The 26,268-nt window shown below is 24.6% G+C and overlaps 3 protein-coding genes across 4 annotated transcripts; all 3 read left to right on the top strand.

The window, feature by feature from the left end:
- Nucleotides 1-1,743: 1,743 nt before the first annotated feature.
- LOC105360382 (uncharacterized) lies at nt 1,744-5,841 on the top strand. Its single transcript, XM_011497275.1, has 7 exons — nt 1,744-2,087; nt 2,285-2,473; nt 2,651-2,818; nt 4,541-4,571; nt 4,670-5,019; nt 5,179-5,442; nt 5,668-5,841. Exons 1-7 carry the CDS (start codon nt 1,887-1,889, stop codon nt 5,839-5,841), a joined length of 1,377 nt encoding a protein of 458 aa, XP_011495577.1. The 5' UTR covers nt 1,744-1,886.
- Nucleotides 5,842-13,028: 7,187 nt separating this feature from the next.
- On the top strand, nt 13,029-16,692 carry Fkbp59 (FK506-binding protein 59kD). 2 transcript variants are annotated; one of them, XM_011496934.1, is made up of 5 exons: nt 13,029-13,181; nt 13,612-13,957; nt 14,283-14,403; nt 14,646-15,403; nt 16,320-16,692. In XM_011496934.1, exons 2-5 carry the CDS (start codon nt 13,625-13,627, stop codon nt 16,485-16,487), a joined length of 1,380 nt encoding a protein of 459 aa, XP_011495236.1. In that variant the 5' UTR covers nt 13,029-13,181; nt 13,612-13,624; the 3' UTR covers nt 16,488-16,692. The 2 variants fall into 2 exon arrangements, with proteins under 2 accessions (XP_011495236.1, XP_011495235.1); XM_011496933.1 differs by having other exon boundaries at nt 13,624-13,957; nt 16,320-16,691.
- A 3,450-nt stretch (nt 16,693-20,142) lies between these two features.
- LOC105360381 (Centrosomal protein 135kDa) lies at nt 20,143-25,775 on the top strand. Its single transcript, XM_011497274.1, has 12 exons — nt 20,143-20,334; nt 20,617-20,917; nt 21,023-21,255; nt 21,482-21,838; nt 22,186-22,381; nt 22,734-22,894; nt 22,986-23,087; nt 23,161-23,391; nt 23,483-23,572; nt 24,470-24,699; nt 25,130-25,340; nt 25,625-25,775. The coding sequence occupies exons 1-12, from the start codon at nt 20,143-20,145 to the stop codon at nt 25,742-25,744; spliced, it is 2,424 nt and encodes an 807-aa protein (XP_011495576.1). The 3' UTR covers nt 25,745-25,775.
- Nucleotides 25,776-26,268: the final 493 nt, after the last annotated feature.

Genomic DNA, 26,268 nt, shown 5'->3' with positions numbered 1-26,268 from the left:
AATTTTATAACTAAATAGCGTAGATATTTTATAATTTCAATTAACAGAAATACAATATTTTCAATATATTAATCACAATTTAAAAAATAATAACATACTAACAATTACATAAATTAATATATTTTATGAGTATTTACTTATATTTAATCAATTATCAATCAATAATATATTTTATTATATTTCAGGGTGATTTTGGTGGGCCCGTTATATACCAACGTTCAATTGTAGGAGTTAATAAGGAAATAATTCCAGCAGGGGGGATAGAAATGGACCCAGAAAAAATGAACTTACATACAAGTATAAATTATTATAGAGAATTTATTACAACCGTAATGGCTGACACTTTCGTTTGGAATTGAATGATAAATGTAACGCAGGATAAATAAAAATATATCAGTTGAATTTCATAGCAGAAGGCTATAATATTTAATATTTAATATTTCAATGATCAATTATTTGTAATAATATATATTGACTATTTTATAAATTAATTTTCAAGATAATGAGCTCTACAATTCATCAAATGTGTAATATCATTCTTAATAAACTTCATGTCCTATATGACGTTAATGAACAAAATAGTTAATAATTGATCAATTAGAACTGACAGAATATTAACGCAATTCGTCGAAATTAATTAATCATAACAAACATTAAAAGGAATTGTTATATTTATTCATGTAACTCCAAAATTTAATAAAATAGAATATGCTTTTGAAAGATTTTGTGTTTTACTCTATTAAGACTTAAAAAATACTGTATCATTATTATTCGGATGACAAATAATCTATCGGATAATCCAACATTTACATTACTTAACAACAAAAGAAATTTACAATTTTATTGGTCAATTCCGAGTTAGAAATGCAGGATTTTTCTATAAATATAAGTACAAGTATATCAAATGATAGACTAACGTATACTCACATGGATTCCGTAATATTCTTCTTACAATTAATACAACTGATTTGTACGTACAATTTCAACTTTAAAACGAAAATTTATATACAATTTAAGTCAATAACTTATTTAATATTGAAAACGTTGTATTTTTATAATGCAAATGTTTTTTAATTTAATAATAAAATTTTAAAAAATTAATATATTCATACATCGCAATGTAATCATTTTATAGCAAGCATAAATTCAATTTCGTGGCAATATCGCCTATTTGATGTTAGAACAATTCCAATTTTATCGCGTAATTAATTTATTGTAATATTGTTTTTTCGTCTTCTTAGTGTATGATTTACATGTTATACTTCATAGTATATGTGTTCGACATTATTTTTCATTTTTATCATTAAAGACATTAAAAAGTTTAATGAAATGAAGGATTAATGATTATAATTTAATATATTTTTATAGTGTATAATGTTTATATTATGAAATATTTCTTGTTCACTGCAATCATAGTAATTTATGTTAGACTATAAATATTTTTAGTGGTTTTTTTGTAACGATTAACATTGAAGCGATATATTTAAAAAGTAATGCGTGTAGGATAGACATTTATTTAAATAAAATGAAGTACATTACATGTTAAATTTATCCAAGCTTAAACTTAAAGATATTTGTTAATTATTCAACATTATTGCTATATCTCATTGACTATTTATTTCCAGTATGGGTTTCAAAATATTTTCGCTTCTAGGCTTATTTGCATTATTCAGTAAGAATAAATCAATGATTCAAATAGCATAAAATTTTTCTAATTAATTAATTATTATATTTTAGGAATACAATCTAAATTTCCGACCGTTAATGCGTTGATTGGACCAAATGTTCGCAACGCATTCGAAGGAGAATATCCCTTCATCGTAGCTATAAAACGAATTAATATTACGCATCCTTTACCAAACCGTGATCATATCTGTACCGCAACGATGGTATCAAGAATTCATGTTCTAACTGCAGCGCACTGTCTTAAAAATAGACAAGTGAATAACACTGCTGTCCTTTACGGAACCAATACTTTAATATATGGTGTCACATACAATATTCGATGGTGGATATATTTTAACGAATGGGCACTTTATAGAAATAAACCTCTTCCATTTATAGAGAATGATATTGCTATTCTAAAGGTTAATTAATCATTAAAGATTTATAATCAATATGAATCCATTATTTTAATAAAAAATTGTCTTATCAAGAAATTAAAATCATTCAAAGTACTAATAATAATGATCGGATTGATGAATAAATGAACACGAATCATTTACTTATAAAATTAATCGAATACATACGTTATATTTAATTCAAAACTTTATAAATTATTTAGTTAACACATCAAATAGTAGGACATTTTCAACCAGCTTTATTACTACAAACAACTGAAGTAGAAATGATAGGATATCCCGTTTTCTTGGCAGGATGGGGTACAAGTGACCGTAGAGTATTATCTCTAAATCTACTAACAGACGTTGCGGTCGTTGTATCAAATGCTCAATGTGAAGCTCATATTCTACGAGTAAGTGGAACCAGAACACATATTGATGAAAGGTATTTCTGTACACTTGGCACACCTTACATATTATTACAACGAGTAAGTAAAAAATTAAATTATATGTTGAATATAAATAGTTATATCAAATATTTTTGTACATAAGCAATTATAATACTATTAAAGTATATCTTTATCTTTCAGGGGGATTTTGGCGGGCCTGTTTTGCACTGCGGCAGACTTGTAGGAATCAACAAACAAGTACTTCCCAAAGGAACCTCAGTTGAAACTATCCAAAAAATTAACGTCCATATGAATACTAGTTATTACAGTGAATTTATTACAGATGTTACAAATGATGATTTTGTTTGGGTAGAATAATAAATAATTAAAAGCACATCTGTTCAATTTGAACGTTCAATGCAATTTTATGCTGATATTTTGTATTTGTAACCAGTTGTATAATTAGCTACGTATACGTCTAATATGTATAATTACAATAAATTAACAATTCTTATTGTAATCGAATTCAATAATAATTTTGTATTATCACAAATTGAAGGATGGTAACATAACAATTTATTATCGTTAACATTATTTTAAAAAAAAAACTGAAATAAATATCATAATGCTTAAATTTTAAAGAAAAGCATAACAAATATCACAATGGTTATACTATAACATACATTAACAGCAAATCATAATCTGAAAGGAAAATCACATAAACATATATTTTCATATTTTTAATCCACAGGAGTGAGGGCAATCATATATCAATCATATGCCTTTCATATACGAAAATATTTGTTCGTTTAAAAAAAAAAAAATAAGATAAATACGGTTTCTTCATCAGAATATGTTTTATAATCAATTCCAGAATCGTTGAACTTTAGGCGAAAATAAGATGAGTGGCTCGACAGAACTATGGAGTATGGGATTAAATTGTAAAACATATTCTTCATTATAGTTAAGCATACATCTCATTATTCGTCAGATCAAAAATAATCTATTTTACATTATAATTTAATGAATAAATTCCAGCATAATTAACACGAACCCGCATAATGACTATATAAACATTGCGAAACAATTTAACGATTATCTGAAGTATAGTAAAACTAAGTATTAAATATTAATTTCATTAAAAAAATGAATAATACTGATAAATAGTTAAAGATTTTAGACTTCGTTCTGTTAAATGCAACCTGAGATATTGAATTTTCATTTTTAATTTTCAAATTTAAGAATTTCACGAATTTGTTTACTAATTCTTATCTATTAAATTTTACAGTATATTGAGCACATTAAATGAAAATAGACAATTAGTTTTTTCATACATAGAGATATGAAAATCTCGTTAAAGTTATATAAAAATTCTTTTGAATAGCACTATTGACTTTTTCATATTTAAACAATATCATATTGAGAATAAATTTGAAACTCAAAAAAATATTTTCATCTTATTTGATAATTTAAGGCTCATATAAAATATTTGATAACGCTTAGAAATAAATTTCGAATTTGTTTTGAAATATTTATCATTGAATACACTAGGAAAATTGATAAAAAAAGAATGAATAAACTGAATTAAACTGTAAAAAAATTACTTTTATTCATATTAGAAAATAATTCTTTTTTACAGCAATTATAGTCACCACGTGTCAATGAATTTTGAAAATATTGGCACCGATAACTGATAATTCAAAATATTTGTTTATAATAGAAACTTAATATGTTTTGAAGTAATTTATAATTTTCTTGTAAAAAATTTCTTCGATTGAAAAGGTAAACTTACGCATTAAAATAATATATTATTAATATTACTTAATTAGAGTAAAGGTAATATTTTTATATCCAAACATAATATTTCAATATTACAATTTTTACATTGAAAGAGAATAAATTGAAACTGATATTGTTACGACAATCGGTAATCGAACAATTTTTTTTTCGAATTTATACTGTAGAATTCACACAAGCTTATGTAAATGACTTATAAATACTCTTATTAAATATATTTGAAAGTTTAATTTTTCAATATATCAGATATATTCAACGTTCATTTTATTAATTTAATTAAATTTCCCATTTTAGCATGGAATTCGACAAATTTTTACTTCTTGCCGTATGTGCGATAATCTGTAAGAATTAACTATGATAGAAACGGTTTATAAGCGATTTCAATGGTGCAGTATTTTAATGTCAATTACAATTGTTTTTTAGGTACGCAATGTAATTTTCCGACTGTTAATGCGTTGATTGGTTCGGAAGTTCGCAGTGCACAATCAGGAGATTTTAGTTTTCTTGCAGCTTTCAGACATGTTAATTTGCTAGATCCTCATCCTACACGAAATCACATTTGCACTGGATCGCTAATTACTAGAAGTCATGTTCTCAGTGCAGCTCAGTGTATTGAAAACAGATCACCTAATGAAACTGTTGTAATTCATGGATCGAATTTATTAGATTATTGTGCAGAATATAATATAGAGTGGTGGATTACTTATACTGAGTGGGCTCTATATAGAAATATGTTTCTTGATATTGTAGATCATGATGTTAGCGTTACAAAGGTAACTAGATATTGAAAAAGTAAATTTTTAATTGCATCATTAATCTGCTATTGAACTACATTATAATCCTCATTCTTTCTACATAATTAAACAATAAAAATCAACTTTTTAAAATTCATATTATCAATTTCATATTACAATAAAATAAAATGTTTACAGTTGACGCATCCAATTGAAGAACAATTTCAAGTAGGTCGTTTAGCACCGATATCCATCACTGATGCAGTTGATAAATTCGTTAGGATGGCAGGATGGGGTATAAGCAATCAACGTCAGATATCAAGAGCAATATTATTAGGCTCTGCCAGAGTCTTATTTAATGATGATTGTGAACGTAGAATTTTCGACGCAAGTGGACGTGCAGTTATGATTGGTGAAAGTCACTTCTGTACTCATAATTCACCTTTTACATTACTTAAGCGTGTAAGTATGCATCACTTAAAGAATATTAATTATTTTTAGATTTTATAGATTGAGGTAGATATTTATATTTACTCTGTTAAAATGAACTGAAATTAATACATAAACAATTTTTAATGTTCTATAGTCGATAGATATAATATTCTTATATCTAAATAATTAAATTTATTCAAGGCTGATTATTCGTTTTTGACACACTGATAATAGCTGTATTTTCTTATGCTTCAGGGAGATTTTGGTGGGCCAGTTTTATATTACAATAGAATTATTGGAATTAATAAAGAAGTACTTCCAGATCTCGTGAATCGCTATAACCCTGAGAAAGTAAACGTTCACTCGAATATTCATTACTACAGAGAATTTATTCTGTATGTCTCGAATGAGAATTTTGCTTGGCTTTAAATAATAATAATTACATCACATAATAAAGTAATATCAATTAATTCAATTTGAATATGAATCCAATAATACATTAATACGTTAAATATGTATTTGTCTAAATGTAATTAGAATAATTTGATATAAATATAGAATAAAGTATGTAAAATGATTTTTAAAACACTTGTAATTTCTTTAATTTTTATTAAATTAAAATAAATAAATACTTGTAATCGAATTTAAAATACATAGAAATTAGTTTATTTTACGAGAAACAAATTAACAAATTCATTGAAAATAATTTAATTATAACATAAATTGTGATTATAACATAATTGTCAAACATGAAAAAGATTAATTGTAATATTTATTTATACATGTAATTATAATAATGAGAAGTAATACAAATTTCTTTTATCCCACTTATATACGTAAATGGTTTTTTTATGAAAAACCAAATGTGATAGAAATTTCTTCTAAATTCCGTATAGACTTCTATTAAAAATTATTATTTGTTGATGAATAATTAAGAAAAATTAGTATTATTAGTAAGTATAAAGATTAAATCATAAATATTTTCAAGTTACGATATATTTTATAAAAAAAATATGATTGGATTACAAATAAATATAACAATAGTTTTATTTTCAAGTTGCGTTTTAAGATTTTTTTCTGTTTACAACAGTTTATTCAGAATATTAAGTCCTAGATCGCATATCTATTGACAAAATTATGAGATCCCTTAGTCGATAATGAAATTGAAATATTATTTCATCATCTCTTAATATGTAAAAGAAAATTGAAAAAAAGATTTCGTAATTGTCCTTTAAACGAATAATAATCGACTATTTATGAAAATATGGAAAAGAATTTCTTTTGGCAGACCAATGTTAACCCGATGATCTCATACTCCTAATTGTAAAGAACAAATTTCAATTATGTAATCGAACTCTAAGATGCAGAGTAGCTAGTCACAGAAAAAGATCAGAGGATGAGAACAAAATTTTATTTACATAAAAAGACTTTGATTTGAGTTAAGCACAGAATAAGTTCGATATTTATAATGGAGCTAAACTTCACAAGCTCAAGTCATTTAAACTTCGGCAATGATAAAACGAGTGTATCGAACAAACTATAGAGTACATGTTAATTTTTTCTTTTAATTTGTGAAAATATTTAATATGTTTGAAATCGTAACTTTAATGATATACTCTATTAAGGCTAATACTATATTATAATTCTGATGAGAAATAGTCCATTGGGTAATCCAACATTATAAAAATAAAGTTGCAGACTAATTGTTGAATTACATTCGGAGTTACACGATTTTTAAGCAAACAGTACAAGCAAATCAAACGGTAGACTAATGTATATTCACATGGACTTAGTAATGTTCGTTTTACTGTTGATATAACCAAGCTGATTGTACAGTTTTAATTTTCAAATGCAAATATATCTACAATTTAAGTCGATAATTAATTTTTAAATTTGATAAGCGTGTGTTTTTATAATGCAATTTTTTAATTTAATGATAAAATGAAGATAATTGAATATATTCGTAAAGCACAATGTAAATATTTTATAGCAATTATACATTTATTTGCGTAAAAAGAGCAACTGTGCAATATTAGAACGTTTCATATTTTATTGCGTAATTAATGTTATATTTTTCCACTTTTTAAGATATGATTTGCATGTTATATTTATTAATACTCAGGTTTTTGTAGAATTTCATCAGTGCTTTTAATAGTCTTATCATTGTATACACTAAGGAGACGAATAATAATTAGGATTAGTATTTTGAGATTTATCGTACATGACGTATTCAATATAGTTCTTGTTAAGATTCGTTAAAATTAAATTTAGCATAAAAACTGTTCAAATATTGATGTTTTTTGAATAAGCAAATGCTATTAATTATACATATTTAGCGATTTCTGAAATAAACGTATTTCTATATTTGTAAAATGTTTCATTCATAATTGTGTGTAATTATATCGATAAAATTGACATTCGATATTTGATAAAATAATTTATATTTTATTCGTTATATTTATAATAAAAATTAGTTTATTTTTCATATTTTAATATATTTGCATATACCATTATAATCAAAACAATAATTATAAATTTTATACATCAATTTTTAATTTATAATAGATCTTAATATATTTTCAAATATTTCATATTTGATGTAATTTAATAAATGAATTTAATAATGTCGATCGATTAAAATAAGAAAAATAAAACAAAAATTAAAATTCCTTATATGACAAAATGAAGATTTCGTCACATCACACGTACCCCCACATGAACACACATATATACATATATATATATATATATATATATATATATATTAGTGGATATGTACGTATATAAGTAATACCATGTAATCAAATAATATAGTAACAAATATTTTATTTATAAATTTAATAAATTTTAATAATAATAAACCATAGACGTTCGTTAATAATGATTTTACCAACAGAAGTGTCCAATTGTGTATTTGGAATTTAAAAACTTCAAAGCAATTTTGTTAATTAAATTGTGAAATTTATCATAAGCGGAGTAAGAGAATTAGACAAAGACATAAAACATAAAACATGATAGTAGTTGAATAAATAATACCGCAGATGCTGAGCTAATTTAGGATAAATTTGTTATTTTAGTGGCTTTAAGATGCTAGGGAATACGTATCTCTTTCTTGGACATTACATAATATTATGTAAGTCGCCAATATTTCTATAACTCTAATGTACATTAAAATTAAAAGTTATATATTTCAGGCGTCCAATGCGTACTCGCAAATGGAAATCCCATGATTGGGCAAAACGTTGAGAAAGTAAAGACAAATGAATTTCCTTTTGTTGTATCATTAATGCGCAATAGCACTGCCGATATTACTGCTGAAAGAAATCATATCTGCACTGGAGCTCTTATCTCCCCACGAGATGTTTTGACTGCCGAACACTGCTTGAAAGGGGAAAAAAGAACTGACATTCTTGTCCTCGTGGATTCCATTGACTTAAGGAGTGGCAGGAAGCACCAAATTAATTGGTGGATAACGTATAAGACTTGGGCAAAGCAAAGACATATGTCTTTGGAATATAGCGAGAACGATATCGCCATTATAAGGGTAAATTCTCGAAGTTGCGGAACCTTTTGCGGAAACCTTTTGCGGAAACCTTCCTTTATCTCTCCTTCATTGAGTATTATTGTGCCCGAAACACTCGAACGCGCGGATAAATACGTGTTTAAATAAAATTATTTCTGTAATCATACTTATTATCTGCTCGTATTAACTATTGCATATAAATACTCAAATTAAATAATAATAATCAACATAAATGTTTATGAACTAAAATATGAATTAGTACATGTTAACATTCATTTTATGTAAGTGTAATTATTCATGTATGTCATTTGTAGTTACATATTTTTCAATATTTTCTTCTAAAAAAGCAATTTTTATTATCGTATTATTTCTCTGGTCATTGGTTAAATATATTTCAACTTTCCGATTATTTAAGCAGTTTTACTTCTAAACGTGATTGTATATTCATTGATATATTCTCACTGACGTACAAACATATCTTGTACTTCCTTTCATTATGCCAAGTCATTATAGATACATTTACGACACTATGTTAATTTTCTGCCAAAACTGTTGCCTTAAATAAATCACAAGAAATAATTTTTTATAACAAAATATTTGTTATACTTATACTTATCCTATACTTATCAGAACTTATACTTATATTGGAAGTCTATAATGTAAGATAAGAAAATATTAAAAACCATTCCCTCTGTACTGGATCACAAATTTTATAGACTGTTATAGTAGATAGATTTGATAAATAAATGATAAAATAAATATAAAAGAAACAATTTACTTATAAATTGTACTAGACGGTTGCTTCGATAGCCCACCTTATACATGATATGATTATAATTAATAAAAAAATTTTGATGTGTAAACTTCGAGAACTAAGTAAATTAAGAGAGAGAGAGAGAGAGAGAGACGAAGTAGGAAACTTAACGAAGGGAAAAATTCATGTAATAAATTTTATATATATAAGCTTGAAGCCCAATTACCTACACGAAAGTAAACAACCATCAACCAGCCGAGCCTTGCACTGTTATGTCTTTTATTTTATTTTCGTAATTATTTGTTCATCTACGCGGAGTAAAGCAGTGCCATTATTATCGATGGTGGCAGCAGTTCTGAAGTGGCGCATTTCGGGACGACACATGCTGATGGCCAACGTGATAAGGATCGGGGGACACTGTCGCCAGAGAGCAGGGGTTGATGCGACATTTGTCATCCCGACCGGCACCAGGACATGTACCCCGAGGGCAGCCAAGCGGCGGGCAAGTTACGTTGCAGATTTCTGGCTCGAACTGTCTGCGAAGCGATATTGAGACGCGCGTTTAATTTAATTATTGTGAAGTGCATGTAATTACAAATTAATTAGCATATCACAAATCACAAATTTTATAAATATGAAGAATGCTTAAATCACGTGTCAAAGGATTGACGTATAAATATAATAAAGTATACTATCATACTATATCTATATTAATTATAATTATAATATATTATCATAATTTACATATATATACATATAGATACTATCTATTTATACTGCAATTATTAAAGTATTAAGCATTTCTTTTACTTGAAAAAGACAAGCAAAATTAACTTATATTATTTAAATATTTGATCATTAGTTGTATTCATAGTATTGCATATAATTTATTTAATATTTAGTTTAATTAATAAAATCTTTTCTGCTCTTTTAAACTTTTGCACATAATTTATATAAAATATGATACAATTTTTTCTATTTTATAACTATAATATATATGTAGATGTGCTTAATAAAGTTATAAATTAGGATTGATAATTCAAAACTAATTGAATGGTGGAAAAATTTGTAAATTCCTTTATTAGAATAAAAAAATTAATCATTTTTTATTTAATTTTGTTTAAATTCATTCATTCAATATTTCAATATAATATACTTTATGCGTTAAAAAATAATAATGTTATATAATAAATATTTGTGTATAATTGATTTTATGTATTATTTACATTTTGTAACATGATTACTATGCAATTAACAATTTCATTTTTATTACGTTACGAAATATAATTTATTAAATATTTTATTGGATTATTAGATAGTTTTTAAATATTCTTGATAAAATCCTCGATAAAAATTTAATTTTAGAAAAACAATTTAATTATCGTACAGATTTTATTTGAAATTTATTTTTGCCAACTGAATTAATTGAATCAATTTATTACAATGAAAGTAATTTTTTTAAAAAAGTTATATAATACAACTAATAAATTATTAGATCGTTTAGTATCTATAATAATTTTTATTAAGTTATTTTATAGAATATTTAATTAAATTATACAGGATTAAATGCTTGGATATTTATAGAAATCTCAATATTATTTATAATTTATTGTAACTTATTCATTACATAATGTGCATTAGCATAGATTTGTTTATATTTCATGATATATAATAAAAAGATCAATAAATTCTTACGTTGATTTTATCTTATACAAAAGGGATGCTAATTCTTGTATATAATTACGAGATTTGTTGCACTGACTCATTTTTTCCTTATAATATTTTTACAAAACACGACAAATTTTAACAATTTTTAATGAAATTTTTTTGTAACTGCGTGAACACAGACTTTATTATAAATATTTTGATGATCTTGATGGTGCATAAATCAAATAAACAACTTCACGGTGCTAAAGTACTTTAATAATACGAATATAATAAAAAGATAATCTACATTCGTATTTTTCAATATTTATTTTACATCTATGGTCTGAATTATAGAAAACCCAAAAAAAAAAAAAAAAAAAATAATAATAATAATAATATCAAAAGTAAAGGATAAATTAATTAATAAGAGACTAATCTATTCAGTATTTTCAGTTCATGCTTATTATGTACTATTAACAAAACTGATTATTAAAGTCAAAATCAAATATGATCAAATATGACATATTAAAACTTGCCATTTATCTGCTAATTAAACATATCTTTTTAATTTATGGTATGATTGAATCCAATGATCCATAAGATTCATCTATAGGTACACGACACTAAACAAATATTAAAAGAAACTTTTCGATATTATTGATATATTTATAATAAAGAACATTTTTAGGATTTTAAATTATTATATTTTATATTTTAGTATTTAATACATTTTATATAAAAATTAATTTCGACATAAAATAATTTTTAACCTGATTGAAAATAGATGTACCAACACAATCATTGTTTGATATTTGTAACCGAGCATACATTTTCAATTTTTTTTCGAAACTCTAAAATTTTAAATTACATAAAGAACTTAGGTTATGCTATTCAATAAAAAAAAAATTGTAATACAATGGGTACCTAATCTAGTAAAAACATGGCAATATTTTAATTTGATTAACACGATCGATCATTATTTAAATAGATTATATGCATCCAAAATATTATTCCGAGAAATTGAAAATATATTAGCTTAAAAACTTTTGCAATCAAGTCTTAAAATTATTTACAAATTTTTCATTAAAAATATTTATTTCACAAGATAATAATATAAAAATAATTTTGTATTTTGTAAAGAAATAATTTCTAAATTTAGTATATCCGAAGGTTATTCTAAAAAAATGTCACAGATAAATCACGTTCTTTTAATATAACATGCACCATTAATTATTTCAGAAAGAAAATTTTGAAATTGTCATATTACAAATCGAATTTCTCGAATATTCACTAGTAGTTATTTCTTGTTGCATATGCGCATGCGTATGATGTATCACGCCTTTAAATATCCGGTTAGGATCCGGTAACAATTTTATGTCGATATTATTAAAAAATATATATAATATTTATTTACATAACATATAATATATATTTATATATATAGCTAATTAATGTTTATCTACTTTTTGATAGAACAAAGTAGATGTGACTGTGAGCAAATTTTTTACAATTTTAATAAAATTAAAAATTTAAAAGTTATTAAGGTACAAGTCACCACTTAATAGATTTATTTAAATATTTTATAAGCAATATGAAAATAGAGCAAATTGAATTAAGAACTTTTAAATACAGCAAATTATAATTAATCTATTTATTTCTAGTTTTATTATGGATAAATTTGTAGTTCTATAAGGAATCCTGTAGAGTGCGATATAAAGCGTAAAACGTGACCGCCTATTGAGAATATAATTGTTAATTGTAATAAATTATATTGAAATCTTACTTCCTGTCGATAGCTCTAGCGAAGGAATTTATTGAGACTTAAAATCGCTTCTTAATTGGAAGGTATTTAAATATAAATTATGTTTAATCATTTTACACGAGTAAAATATTTATCGATTCTTTTGAATACTCAAATCAAATTATACTTATTTCATAATCTTCATGTAAAAATATGTCCTTTTAGTTTATAAATCATAATTGAAAACCATAAGTATTAATTATAATCTATAAAAAATTTTCTTATTTTATTAGGGATGCGAAATATAAATTTTGAAAAATGAATTTTTTTCATACATTAGATAATATTAAAGAATAAGTTTTTTTAGTGAACAAAAATTTCGGCTTCTGCATAGTCTACTAAATAAGGTTATTTTAGGTTTGATATTACGCGTATTTTATATAAATCTATAAAAACAAATTTTTGTTTAACAAAAGTAATGAATTCATTAAAATATTTTAATTTTTCTTGAATAAAAAAAAATATAAGAATAAGTTATTTTTTCAGAATGGCTGTTGATATTTCACCCAAGAATAGTGGAGGTGTTCTCAAAGAAATCCTCAAAGAAGGTTCTGGAGATGAAAGTCCAGGAATTGGTAGCTTTGTAAAGTTACATTATGTTGGAACTCTTTTGGATGGAAAGAAATTTGATTCCAGCAGAGATAATGGGAAACCATTTGAATTTGAGCTAGGACTTGGACAAGTAATTAATGGATTTGACATTGGTATTGCAACAATGAAAAAGGGTGAAATAGCAGTTTTTACGATTGCTCCTGATTTTGCATACGGAGAACCCGGTAGCCCTCCAAATATTCCTCCAAATTCAACACTAAAATTTGAAGTAAATATATATTATCAATTAATAAATATTATAGATATATTCCAAATGAAAATGTTATAAAATTAAAATTATATTTAAATATCTTTAAAAATTTAATTGAAGAATTTGAAATAAATGAATAGAAAATATGAAATATTGCTTTTTTGTTAATTTTCATAAACGTTTTCAATTATTACTTATTTAATATTGATAGTTAATATTAAATAATGATTGAATTTAATTAAAAAAAAATTTATTATAAAATATGTGAAATTTCAAGCTATTTTTACAATTTTTAATTTTATTCCGAATATTTTATATATAGTAATAATGATATTTCACATAGATTGAACTACTTGATTGGACTGGTGAAGATTTAAGTCCTGACAAAGATAAAGGAATCACAAGAAAACTAATTAAAGCTGGACAAGGGCATTCTAGTCCAAATGATGGTGGCGTAGTTGACAGTATGTATTAAATACTTTAGAAATATTTTACTTTTTTCAATTGGAAACTGCTTTATAAAATTAAATTTAAAACTATGAAAATGTAATCATATTTACATAAAATCAGATTAAATTTATTTTATACACTGTCAAAAATTAAATAACAATAAATTTTACAAACGACATTAATAATTAATTTCAGAATGATATAATTTTAATTATAAATTAAAGAAAAATTAATATAATAAATATAATTTTTACAGTTAATATAGTTGGGTTATATGATGACCAAGTATTTGAAGAACGAGATGTTAAATTTGAATTAGGCGAAGGTGAAGCTGAAGGAATAGTTGAAGGTATTGAAATAGCTCTACTCAAATTTAAAAAAGGAGAAAAATCAAAGGTTAAGTTAAGTAGTAAATATGCATTTGGAGCTGCTGGTAATTCAGAACTAAATATTCCACCCAATGCAAATGTAGAATACATAATTGAGTTAAAGAATTTTGAAATGTCAGTGAGTTCATGGAACCTTGATGGTGCCCAGAAAATCGAGCAAGCTAAAATGTTTAAGGATAAAGGAACATCATATTTCAAAAATAACAAATACAATTTAGCCATAAAAATGTATAAAAAAATTATAGAATTTACAAATCCCACCTATGACTATAAAGAAGATTTAATGGAAACCAGAGATAATTTATTACTTACTGCTAATTTGAATTTAGCTTTATGCTTTTTGAAAACTCAGCAATATCTTGATGCTAAAGAATGCTGTAATAAGGCACTAGAACTTGATCCAAAGAATGAAAAAGCTTTTTTTAGAAGAGGACAAGTACATCTTGATTTAGCTTCTCCAGAACTTGCTGTTAAAGATTTCAAAGAGGTTATTAAAATTGAACCCAAGAATTCAGCTGCAGCAAAACAAATCATCATTTGTAATAATTTAATTAAAAAAGAATTGTCAAAAGAAAAGAAACTATATGCAAATATGTTTGAAAAATTTGCGAAGGAAGATCAACAGGTTTGTGGATAAATTAATTATAGGTTTATTATACTATATCATGACAAATTAATCATCATAGCGAATAATTATTAGGTGAATGTTAATTAAAATAATATCATTTAATTAAGTTCTTTACTTCTAATTATGATTTTTAATAAATAATTTGATATTGAAAATAATGGAATTCTCTTTTTCCTTCCTCGAAATTCTTTCTCAATACATTAAGTTTTATATCATTGTTAAATTTCATACTCTTAGTTAAAAGAATGCAATATATTTTTCTATAGTAAAACATTTAAAAGCTGCTGTTTTCATTAAATTAGATACAATTTTTAAGAAATTGAAATTCAAAATGTTGGTATTGCTAGCCACTTCAATCTAATCTCTATTACCAAAGCTCGAATAATAAAATTAATTTTAATAGTGTTTTGCAGATATTTTTACTGCTGTCACGTTTATTGGTACCCACTCAATCGAGGTCAGGGTGTATTTTATGTTTTCTATTAAATTTTGTTCCAAAAGTTTTTTTTGTATTTAATTTGAAACCATCTTGTCATACGATTTAATTTATTCCCATGGAAATTTCTTATGTTTTGATCAGTGAAATATAAAAAATATTATAAATACTATAAATATAAAATCAGAATTTTAAGAATAAAATGTATAAAAATACTTTTATCTATGTAAATTTAAATAATTATTTAGTTAATAGTAGAAAGGTATCTTTCTTTAAATGTGTGTTGCCTTTAATTGTAATAAAACTGACCTCTCTTTCAAAATTTTCTCTAAAACAAATCCAACAATTTTTAAATATTTATTCATTTACATTCTTATGTAATAAATATTTAGGAATTTCAAACTTTTGAGAAATATTGAAAATGAGCTCAAATGAAATCTTTTATATTTTACCATAAAATATTAGTAAATGTCACAGAAACTGGAGGAGGAGTTGAGCAAACTACCAGACGTAATGCATGGAACACTTGGAGAATGGGGTCAAGAAGAGCGGCCTGGAGGTCGTGACGCCACCGCTTTCGAGAAGGAAAATCCCAACATTCTGATGCTCAATGCAAATGGCACTGGTGAATTCAAAAATATGTAAAACAATTGCTTTAAACTCATTCAACCCATTAAGTTTTATCAACCGAAGCCTGTAGTCAAATAATTATGAACTTTTTTTACTTAATATTTTATACAGTAATTATAAAACTATTCTTAAATATTGTAATGTTAAGAAATGTCTTGAGAAATGTGTTAGAGAAACTAAGGATATGAACCCAAAATACACTTATTAATATTAAAAATATTCTACATGAAAACTCAACTTATATTCAAAATATTGCTTTTAAAATTTTGTAAAATTCATATATGACTTCATTATTTAATAAGCAAGAAAAAAATATAAATTTCATAATATACAAATAAGTTAAAATTTTTTAAAAGATCATTTCATATTTTTGCAGATGTCCAAGACACTCGCAAATAGTTACAGTATTGTTACATTATGCATCCATAATTGTATTTACCAATTTTGTTTATTGTAATGTTAACAGTTAAATGTAATAATTGTTTTAAATGCAATTTATAAAATTAAGCGCAAGGTATGTAACAATTATTCATTTCAAATTGTAACATCATTGCACAATTTAAAACATTTAAAACTAATCAAGAGATATTTGTTTGATTTGCATTTCATTATTATATTCTTTCATTTTAACAATAATATGATATTTGTAAATGTTTTAATGATTACTTATTAAAAAATATTGAAAATACGTTTGTGGTCCATTTTATAATTTTTTAATTTTGAAAGATACCTTATCTATGAATTTATTGTTTTGAAAACAGTTAAAATTATAATTCTAAATTATTCAAGGCTAAAACAAATTGAAATAAAATTTCTTAGAATATTATAAACTAAATATTTGCATAAATGTTTCTTATGTTCTTATAATTTAATTAAAATTCTTATTGAATAATTTGATTATAAAATAAATTCATTCATTAAATAAAAATATCTATTTGTATAATTTTATTCATTCTAATTAAATATAAGCCATGCCCACATCGAAATGCCTCTCCATTTTCAGATTGATATTCCCTTAGTATATTTATTAATATATTCCCTTACTATATTTCCTTTTAAATCTTCATTATTATCAAGGCAACAAAAATTCAATAAATTATTGTTTATCAGATATATCCATTGACTTTCGTCGGTGATTATAACAAAATTTAGAAATGCCCTTTTAATATCTGAATTTAAAACTTAAAACTGAAAAAATGCACTTTCGTACTTTTTATTGAATATATAAATTATCTCATCATATTCATTATTTAAAGTAAAAATATGTATAACATACGTAATATAATTGAACAATAGGCGATAAAAATATTGAATAATTTAATATTCTAAAAATTAGATTCTATAAAAACATAAATATTGTACTATATATATATATTATAAAATTAATCTATATAATTATTTAAGTACACATACAACAAATAATACTTTCACGAATAATTATGATTTTACGTTTTAGGATGTAGTTAAAAGATTATGATGATACAGAGCATTGGCAATATTATTTCATAAAATAATTATTTTCCATTAATTAAAATATATATTCTTTTAAGTAAGAAATCGACTGAATATTCAAATTCAATATGCGTGGATGCGTCGGTGTGCAACCGCGCGTGTAGCCTGTGAAACTTTTATAAATTTTAATTTGCAATGCTATTGATTTGAAAATTTGTATAAATCAAGTAAAACGTTTCGCTCTACATTTTATGTGTGGAAGAACCACGCATATCGTATGTATTTATAAAAACAATACGAAATAATTTTTTAAATATAATAGTAAACGGTTATTCCTAATCCCGCTATGCGGGATATTTTGAACGATTCCTTATATTAAAATAAGTAATATAATCAGTAGTATAATATTCATATAATTGGCAATACTTATCGAAGTATTTATTCATTAGGGGTGAAATTATTACCTAAAATGTTTTAATAAATATAATCACATTATACTCCCATAAATAAAAATGCTATACTTGTACATAAAGCCTGAATTATCGTTTGTAATATTGTGTATGAATCGGCGTATTCAGTTGATTTCAAAAGTAACTACTTTGTGAAAGTTCTGACATTACAGCTTTTCATTAATTAAAGTCAAGTAATAAAAAGTGGATATTTCAAAAAATTGGAATTCCATGCTCGTATTGAGACCGTTACATTTTATTTTTAAACAATGCTTCTGGGAATAATTTAACAGATTTATTATAATTTTTTAATTATAACATTTACTTTAAATAAATTATTCATTTTTTGAATAAAAAATATTATTTATAAATACTTTTCTATATTTATTTAAGTTCATTGAATACAATTTTAATATTGTAGAAAATAAAATTGAAATTGATCAATTTTTTCACATTAGTAATTGAAAATGAAAAAAAAAAATCGTAAAAATTAAATTTGGTAAAATTTTTTAATTATGAAATGTTAGCCGTGTTTAAAATTTCACTATTAATTGCGAATTCAAATAACAATCAATGCACTAACCTTAGAAAGCGAAAAATTTTTTAATCAATTTTAACAAATTTTCTATCAAGAAAAATATTTTCGAAACAATATACGAAATTGGTTATTACTATTTAATAAAAGAATTTTGTTGTTTACCCATTTAAACAATCGATTTTGGGAATGTTCAAATTGTTAATCAATAATAGAAAAAAAAAGAAGAAATTTTCTACTTGTCATTTTTATAAAATTGAAAGCTATAATTATCGAACAATGTAATATAAAAATTTACTCATTCGTTATTCTTTTAATTTAATTTCTATCAATTTTTTAATCCAAACATATTAGTTGTATTATTGTATAAAACAAAAGGATAATGTTAACATTACGTTAATCAAAGTTAAAAAATTAGAAAAATCATTACAATCGTTGGAAATGGTATTTATTAAAAAATAGTTCTGAATGTATATTACGTTATATTTAAATATTCAACGTATTTATTTTATCATCGGAAATTTAATTCCCCTACTATATTCGATTGGTGACACTGTTTTTACTTCGAAATCATTTACTTTATAAGTAACATTTTATAAAATATAATATAAAATAGTCTATTTTTGTAATTTAACTATAATATTGCTTTTAAAAATATTTTATAAACGATTTTATTATACTAAATTGAAAATGTCCATTTGAATTTTTCATGTCGTAAAGATGGTAATATATTTGAGAACAAAACTGAAAAAATGGTTTCATGACGTTTTTATCACAACAAACAGCGGCGTCGCATTCTTTCAGATAAATAATTTTTAAATACATTTAGTTTGTTTAAATTATTAATTGTATATATAATATATATTATTTTACATAGTGAATATTACGCTACCGAAAATATGTTATTTAACATTTTAAAAAATAGAATGAATAACCTTTTGATTAAGTAAATTATTATTGAATAATAAATATTCTAATTTTCTTTGTAGATTGTTAATAATGAAATTAAAAACATATATATTATTTTTCTACAAAGCAAAATTTTTTTATGTAATTTAATTTATAAATATTTTTACTTTCAGTTATAGTGTATCTTTATTTTGTACATAGAGGTTATCTTATTTCATAATATTCATAATGGAATGTACATATATAGATGAGATATAAAAAATTGAAGCCTTTCAACTTTAAATGAACATATCTTTTTTGTTGGATACATTGCCATTATAAAAAAATGAGTAACGACTGTAATAATTATAGTATCGCAGGACGATACCGTACAGTAAGAAAAAATTTAGATGCTTTAGGATACAAACAAGCGCTTTCGCTTGATTCTCTTCCTTTAATTGAACTTTTATTGGTTGATCTTGCTCAAGCTAAGGAAACTTTGAAGCATTTTCAATCTATTGCTAAAGATAATCTTGAGGTTTGTTACATTTTTTATTATTTCTACAAATCTATAAGTCTATAAAGTATTGTATAAAATAAATACTTGTCTATTTATATATAGTTATATATTCTTATTAAGCCATACCAGTTGTTAACGTTATATAAATATCCAAAATAGATTGTGTACCTTAGAATGAAATAATTAATACATCATATTATTGGAAATATATAAATTTCTTATATTTGAATTGCAAATTTTATTTTACTTGTTTTAGTAAAATAGATATTATAATCATATTAATTATTTAATAACTAACAGGCATGTAGTCAGCTGCAGTTAGTAGTAGATCCATATAAGTGTGACAATGCAAAATTAGTTCAAGAATGCAATCAGATTCATCAAGAATTAATAGAAGCTAATGAAACAAGTCAGAAGCAAAATAATGATTATAAAAAGAGAATTAGAAAATTAGAAAGTGAACTCAGTGATCAACAGTTAAGCTTTTCTAAAAATTTACAACGAATAAAACAATTAGAAATAGAATCTTCAAATAAATCAAAAAAGATTTTAGAGTTGCAAGGGAAATGTTGCAAACCAATAGTAAACAATATAAATCTTGGTAAATATTTAAAATATATAATTTCAAAATATATGTTTGTAAGTAATATAAAATTAAATCTTATTCTCAATAATTATTAATCCTTTTCATTTACATAATATTTAGCAACTAAAAAACGTTCTTGTTACCCTTTGAGAAGGCCGATATTAGAAGCAGAATCTTTTCCAAAATCCATAAGTACATCAACAACAAATTTTAGCTCAAAAAGTGTTGAACCATGTGTAATTGATTTTGTAAGTATGGCGGATCATAGGATCAGTTGCTTAAGCAATGAAATAACAAAACTGAAAGAAGAATTATTTATAAACAATGAACACATAGAATCATTAAAATTACAGGTACTTTTAATATATAATTTTTATACACGTTTAATAATTATTAAGGTTTAACAATATTATATCTATTTATAAAGAAATTGTTAAAATGTATGTTTTCAATTTATTCCAATTTTTATCGATTAATTAATTTTAGTTACTAGTTAGAAAATAATTCTAGTTATCCCTTTATGATTGATTTATATATTTTTTTTTTATATTAAACAAAATATTTTCAATACTATTGTAGTTGAACACAAAAAATAAAGAAGTATCACGCCTAAAAAAGATGCTGGAAGGTGGAAGACCCTGTGCTTCTATAAATAAAGACCATTGCTGTGTAAGGCCAGAATTATTGAACGAATATAAACGTAATGCAAATTGCGATGATTTTCTAAATGTGCAACAAAGTAAATTAAATATGGAGCAGCAACTGAAAGAGGCTTTAAATAAGCAGCATGATGCTATGGCTCAAGCTATGAAATTAGCAGAGCGAAATAAAGAGTTAGAAAATGAATTGAAAAGTGTTGATCGAATGACCCTTGCAGTAGAAGCTGATTGCAATTCTACCGTGAAAGAAAATAATAAAAGAGTTTTTAGGCTTCAGGTAAAATTATAATTAATACATATTTTAATTACATTTTTGAATAATAATGAATAATGTTAATATAATTAAATTAAAAGGAGTATAATAGTGGCCATTGAAATTTTCACAAAATTTTATTTCATATAATATATAAAACAAATATTAATGAAAAAATATAAGCATCGGAAAATCAATATTTTATAATTTTTTAATTACTTAAATATTTAATAAACTTAAATTATAAAATAAGTTTTTTTTTTAATTAAATCCTTGTAACTAAATTTTAAAATAAATTATTCTGATGCCTTTTAATGAAAAAATAATAATATATTTATTTATATATTCTTCTTAACTGTTTTTAAATGTAGGAAAAATTGGAAGATCTTATGACACAAGTCCATGTACTTGAGAATGAATTAATTATCCAACGTCGTGAAGCACAAGAATTGAGGGCTGATTTAGAAGCTTCACGATTAGAAAAATCAAATATTCAACGTGTTTTAGAATCAACTCTTGAAGAGAAAAAGCAGATGATGAATAGAATTAATACTTTAACTGTAATGGGTATGTAAAAATTATATATAAATAAACTCTGTATGCTTATTATTTTTCTATGTGAACATGATAGCATTATGATTATAAATAATGATTATAAAAAAGAAAATAAACTGTTTAAGGATAAAATAAAAAAATTGGAATTAAATAATCAAACTTTAAAAACAAAATGCAATAAAAAACAAACATAAACACATATCAAATTAAATAAGAATAAACTTAAGGAAAAAGATAAAATTTTTTAATTTATCAACGAAAAAAAAAAAAATTCTATCTTGAAATATATATTTAGCTCTGTAATTTATTTTTTAATTAAATATGTATCTGAATAAATTAAGGCATTTCTTAATGTTGTTTAAAGCATCAAATAGTCCAGATAAAATTGCAATTCAAGAAAAAAGAAGCGATTTACGAAAAACTAGTGCTTCAAAGAAATGTTCTTGTCAAAAAGATGTAATTGACGAGGCACCTCAGTGTAATATAGATAAACTTATTCATGACAAGGATGTGATAATTGAATCGGTATATGAATAAAACTTTGAAATAATTTCTAACAATCTTAAAGAAATTTCCTTTTTTACACTTTCAGTTACTATAAAAATCTTTGTTTCAGTTGCAAAATACAATAGAAAGGATAGAAAATGAACGCGAACATTATAAAAGTGAATATATCAAAATTAAAGATCAGTGTAAAAAAGATACGGAAAAAGATAATGTATGGATAATTTATATTTTTATTTATTTGATCTTAATATTTGTTAAACAATTTACAAATTTACATTAAATAGGAAAATATGTGGTCACAAATTTGTGAATTACGTGTACAAATAAGTGAAAAGGATCATACCATATCAAAACTTTTGCGAGAGAAAAAAGAATTATGCCAAGAGAAATTTAATTTAGAAAATAAACTTCACAATTACCAAAATAAACAAGAAAGATCTAGTTCACCATGTAATTATTGTCGAAGTAGCTTATCCTCTTTAAGCGAACGAAAAAGTATTGGTACAAGTAATAAAGTTAGTTTGACGTCAAGTTAGTTTATTATCAGAAATACAAACGTAATATGTTTTGATATTAATTTAATACGTTGCCCTATTTGTATTTTAGACAGAACGCGTGGAACGAGAAAGAGACGTTGCGTTTGCCGACGCTGCAAGACTAATTGAAGAAAGAGATGCTCTTCGAGAAAGACTTAAGGTGATTTTCAGTGCTTGAAACTTTAATTATTTAATATTTTTAAGTTGTTAGAAAATTAAACCTATTGTTATACTCTCAAATTTCTGCAATATAATTTTTGAATGCCTAAAGTTTAATAAAGAATTACATATTATTTCGTGTAAGATGTGTATAATTAAAGTTTGTAGAAAAATATTAATACTATTTATGGTGTTTAAAAATTGGTAAGCTAATCATTTTTAATAATTTTTTGTAATAAATTGCTGTGTCATTTTGTATACACATCGATGAAATAATTCTGACAATTTTTTATAACTACATGAGTAACCACATTCATACTGTATGCTTTTATAAAAAATTTTAACGTTAATCCGTATTTACATATTATTTATGAATTACAATATTAAAATAAATAATAATATTGGAAATAATCCCTTTTTGCTCTATTTATATGATTATTATTGTGTTGCAATGTGAAACATGGTCTGCATGATCTATTTTTAGCACATGTAATATCCAATATCTATATTTGAAAACATTCTAAGTGTTAGTAATTTAATATCAAATCTACAAAATACCTTATATATATATTTTTATAAAGTACTAGTAGATTCCGAGTTTCCATTTTTGATCCGCCATATTTATTTATTTGAAATAATTTATTAAAAATAATAATTTATTAAAAAAAAATCTAAAAATTATGTTAAATACTTAAATGGAATACATAAATAAATGATCGAGTAATGCAAATAATATATTCTTAATATTTCCCATACCATTGGGAAAATTAAATTATTATGATTTGATAAGTTAACTAATTAGAAAAGAGTTTTAAATGCTAAACTTCATGATTTTATATATAATATTCATACGTCCACCCTGTGTGTTCGCTTGCGTGCGCGAAATGAAAAAATATAGTTGGCAACGGAAGCGCATGCGACCGAGCAGCGACGTCTCAGGGAGAACCTCGACGACACTCAGTCGCGCCTTGCGCAAATCGAGCAGAAATGGAGGGAACTTTTGCTTGTTCAGGGAACCCGGCGGGCGACTATCAATGGCCTCGACGATCAGCTCAACGACCTGAAGGAGGATCTGCGCAGGACCAAGCAGGAACTCACCGAGCAACGAACTCAATACTTCCAGTTGAGGTACGGAATTCAAAATCATACCTATACCCTCTTCTCTTTAGTAAAGCTCTTGTGCAGGTTTTATTCAACGTGAGGTTGTAGTTGCTACGCTACTCGTGCTCCTCGTCGATTAAACTTTATAATAATGATAATGATGATTATGATGACGATGATAAAGTTGAAGATCAAGTTGCGTTGTATTTATAATTTTTTGCTCTGTAATTTTGATTATTTATGTTACTTAACATTTGCGTATTTTATACCTTATTTATTGTCTTTCATAAATTGTTAATTGTCGTACAGATTTTTTAAACGTCTTATTTCTAAAAAGGTCCTTGAAAAAGAAAACTGAATAAATTATCAATAGATTGAACATCATTAAATTCTGATTAACTTGATTAGTGTCTTGGAACGGTGACCTTTTACTAAAACAATGAAATCACCATTACAGAACTTTGCAAGATCAAACGGATCAAGCTCTCGGTGACGTGCAAGGTCAACTTGCTCAGTCCGAGAATGAGTTGTCTGGAGCGTTGGACAGATACAAGAATCTGGAGCGCCAGCAATTGCAATTTGATAATCAAATTAAGGAGCTCAGGCAAGAAATCAATACCCATCGTTCTAAAGTAGCCCAATTGGATCACGAGAAGGATCAATTATTGGTAAGTGATTGTAGCTATGGCTTTGTTAAATTACTCAAATTCACATTAATTACTATTAAACCTTATCCGATATGCACGACTTTGCAAATTTTATAAAATATATTCTTATTGAATATGGAATTTATAGTATAAGTAATATAGCGTAACTGTAACATAAATGTAAAATTTCTTAAAGAGGAAATTAAATTTTTTTTTTTTAAGATTAAAAATTTTACTGTAATATTGACGACCGTATTATCTATAAATTAATGCAAATGTAAACATCGATTCGTGTGTTTCATCAGATGGATTTGGATGAGAAAACTGAGAAAATAGCAGCTCTGGAAAGGGAATTAGATTTCAAAGAACAGCAGGCAAATGGCATGGAACAACAATTACGAGATCTATCGTGCACAAAAGAGTAAGTTTTGCTTGGACATTTAGTTTATTTATAATTCGCCATAATTGCAATGAACTCTTAGAAAAACATTTATTAATATTTTGTTAAATTTTTTTTAAGTAAAACGATAAACTTCTTATAAAGAAAAAACAGTCTTTCTTAAAAATAATAATCGATATAGTTTTCAATTTTCTTTGACGGAATAATAAATTAAAAAATAACTAATGTATTATTGTGATAAAATTACATTATGTTATACGTCATTGTTCTAAAGATTTTCCAATAATTATTATACAAATTCGCTGTGTTATTGTGTCATATATTTTACAGTCGTAGGTAAAAAAAATATTTCATTTTATTTTCTGATCAATACCATTTATTTATCGTCCTAATCATATTTCCAGAGAAAATGATTTTTCATCAAAGATTTTTATAACAATTTCTTATATCAATAATTAAATTCTTCAACCCCTTAAATTTCAGTTTTCTCAGTGCTAAAAAGAAAACATTGCACTCTGCACTCGTCAAGCCCACCACCCCCCCACAAAA

Source organism: Ceratosolen solmsi, unplaced genomic scaffold (assembly GCF_000503995.2).
Source record: "Ceratosolen solmsi marchali unplaced genomic scaffold, CerSol_1.0 scaffold13, whole genome shotgun sequence".
In the NCBI taxonomy this organism is placed as follows: Eukaryota; Metazoa; Arthropoda; class Insecta; order Hymenoptera; family Agaonidae; genus Ceratosolen; species Ceratosolen solmsi.
The sequence above is the reverse complement of the archived record's forward strand: the minus strand, read 5'-3'. Positions and strand labels throughout refer to the sequence as shown.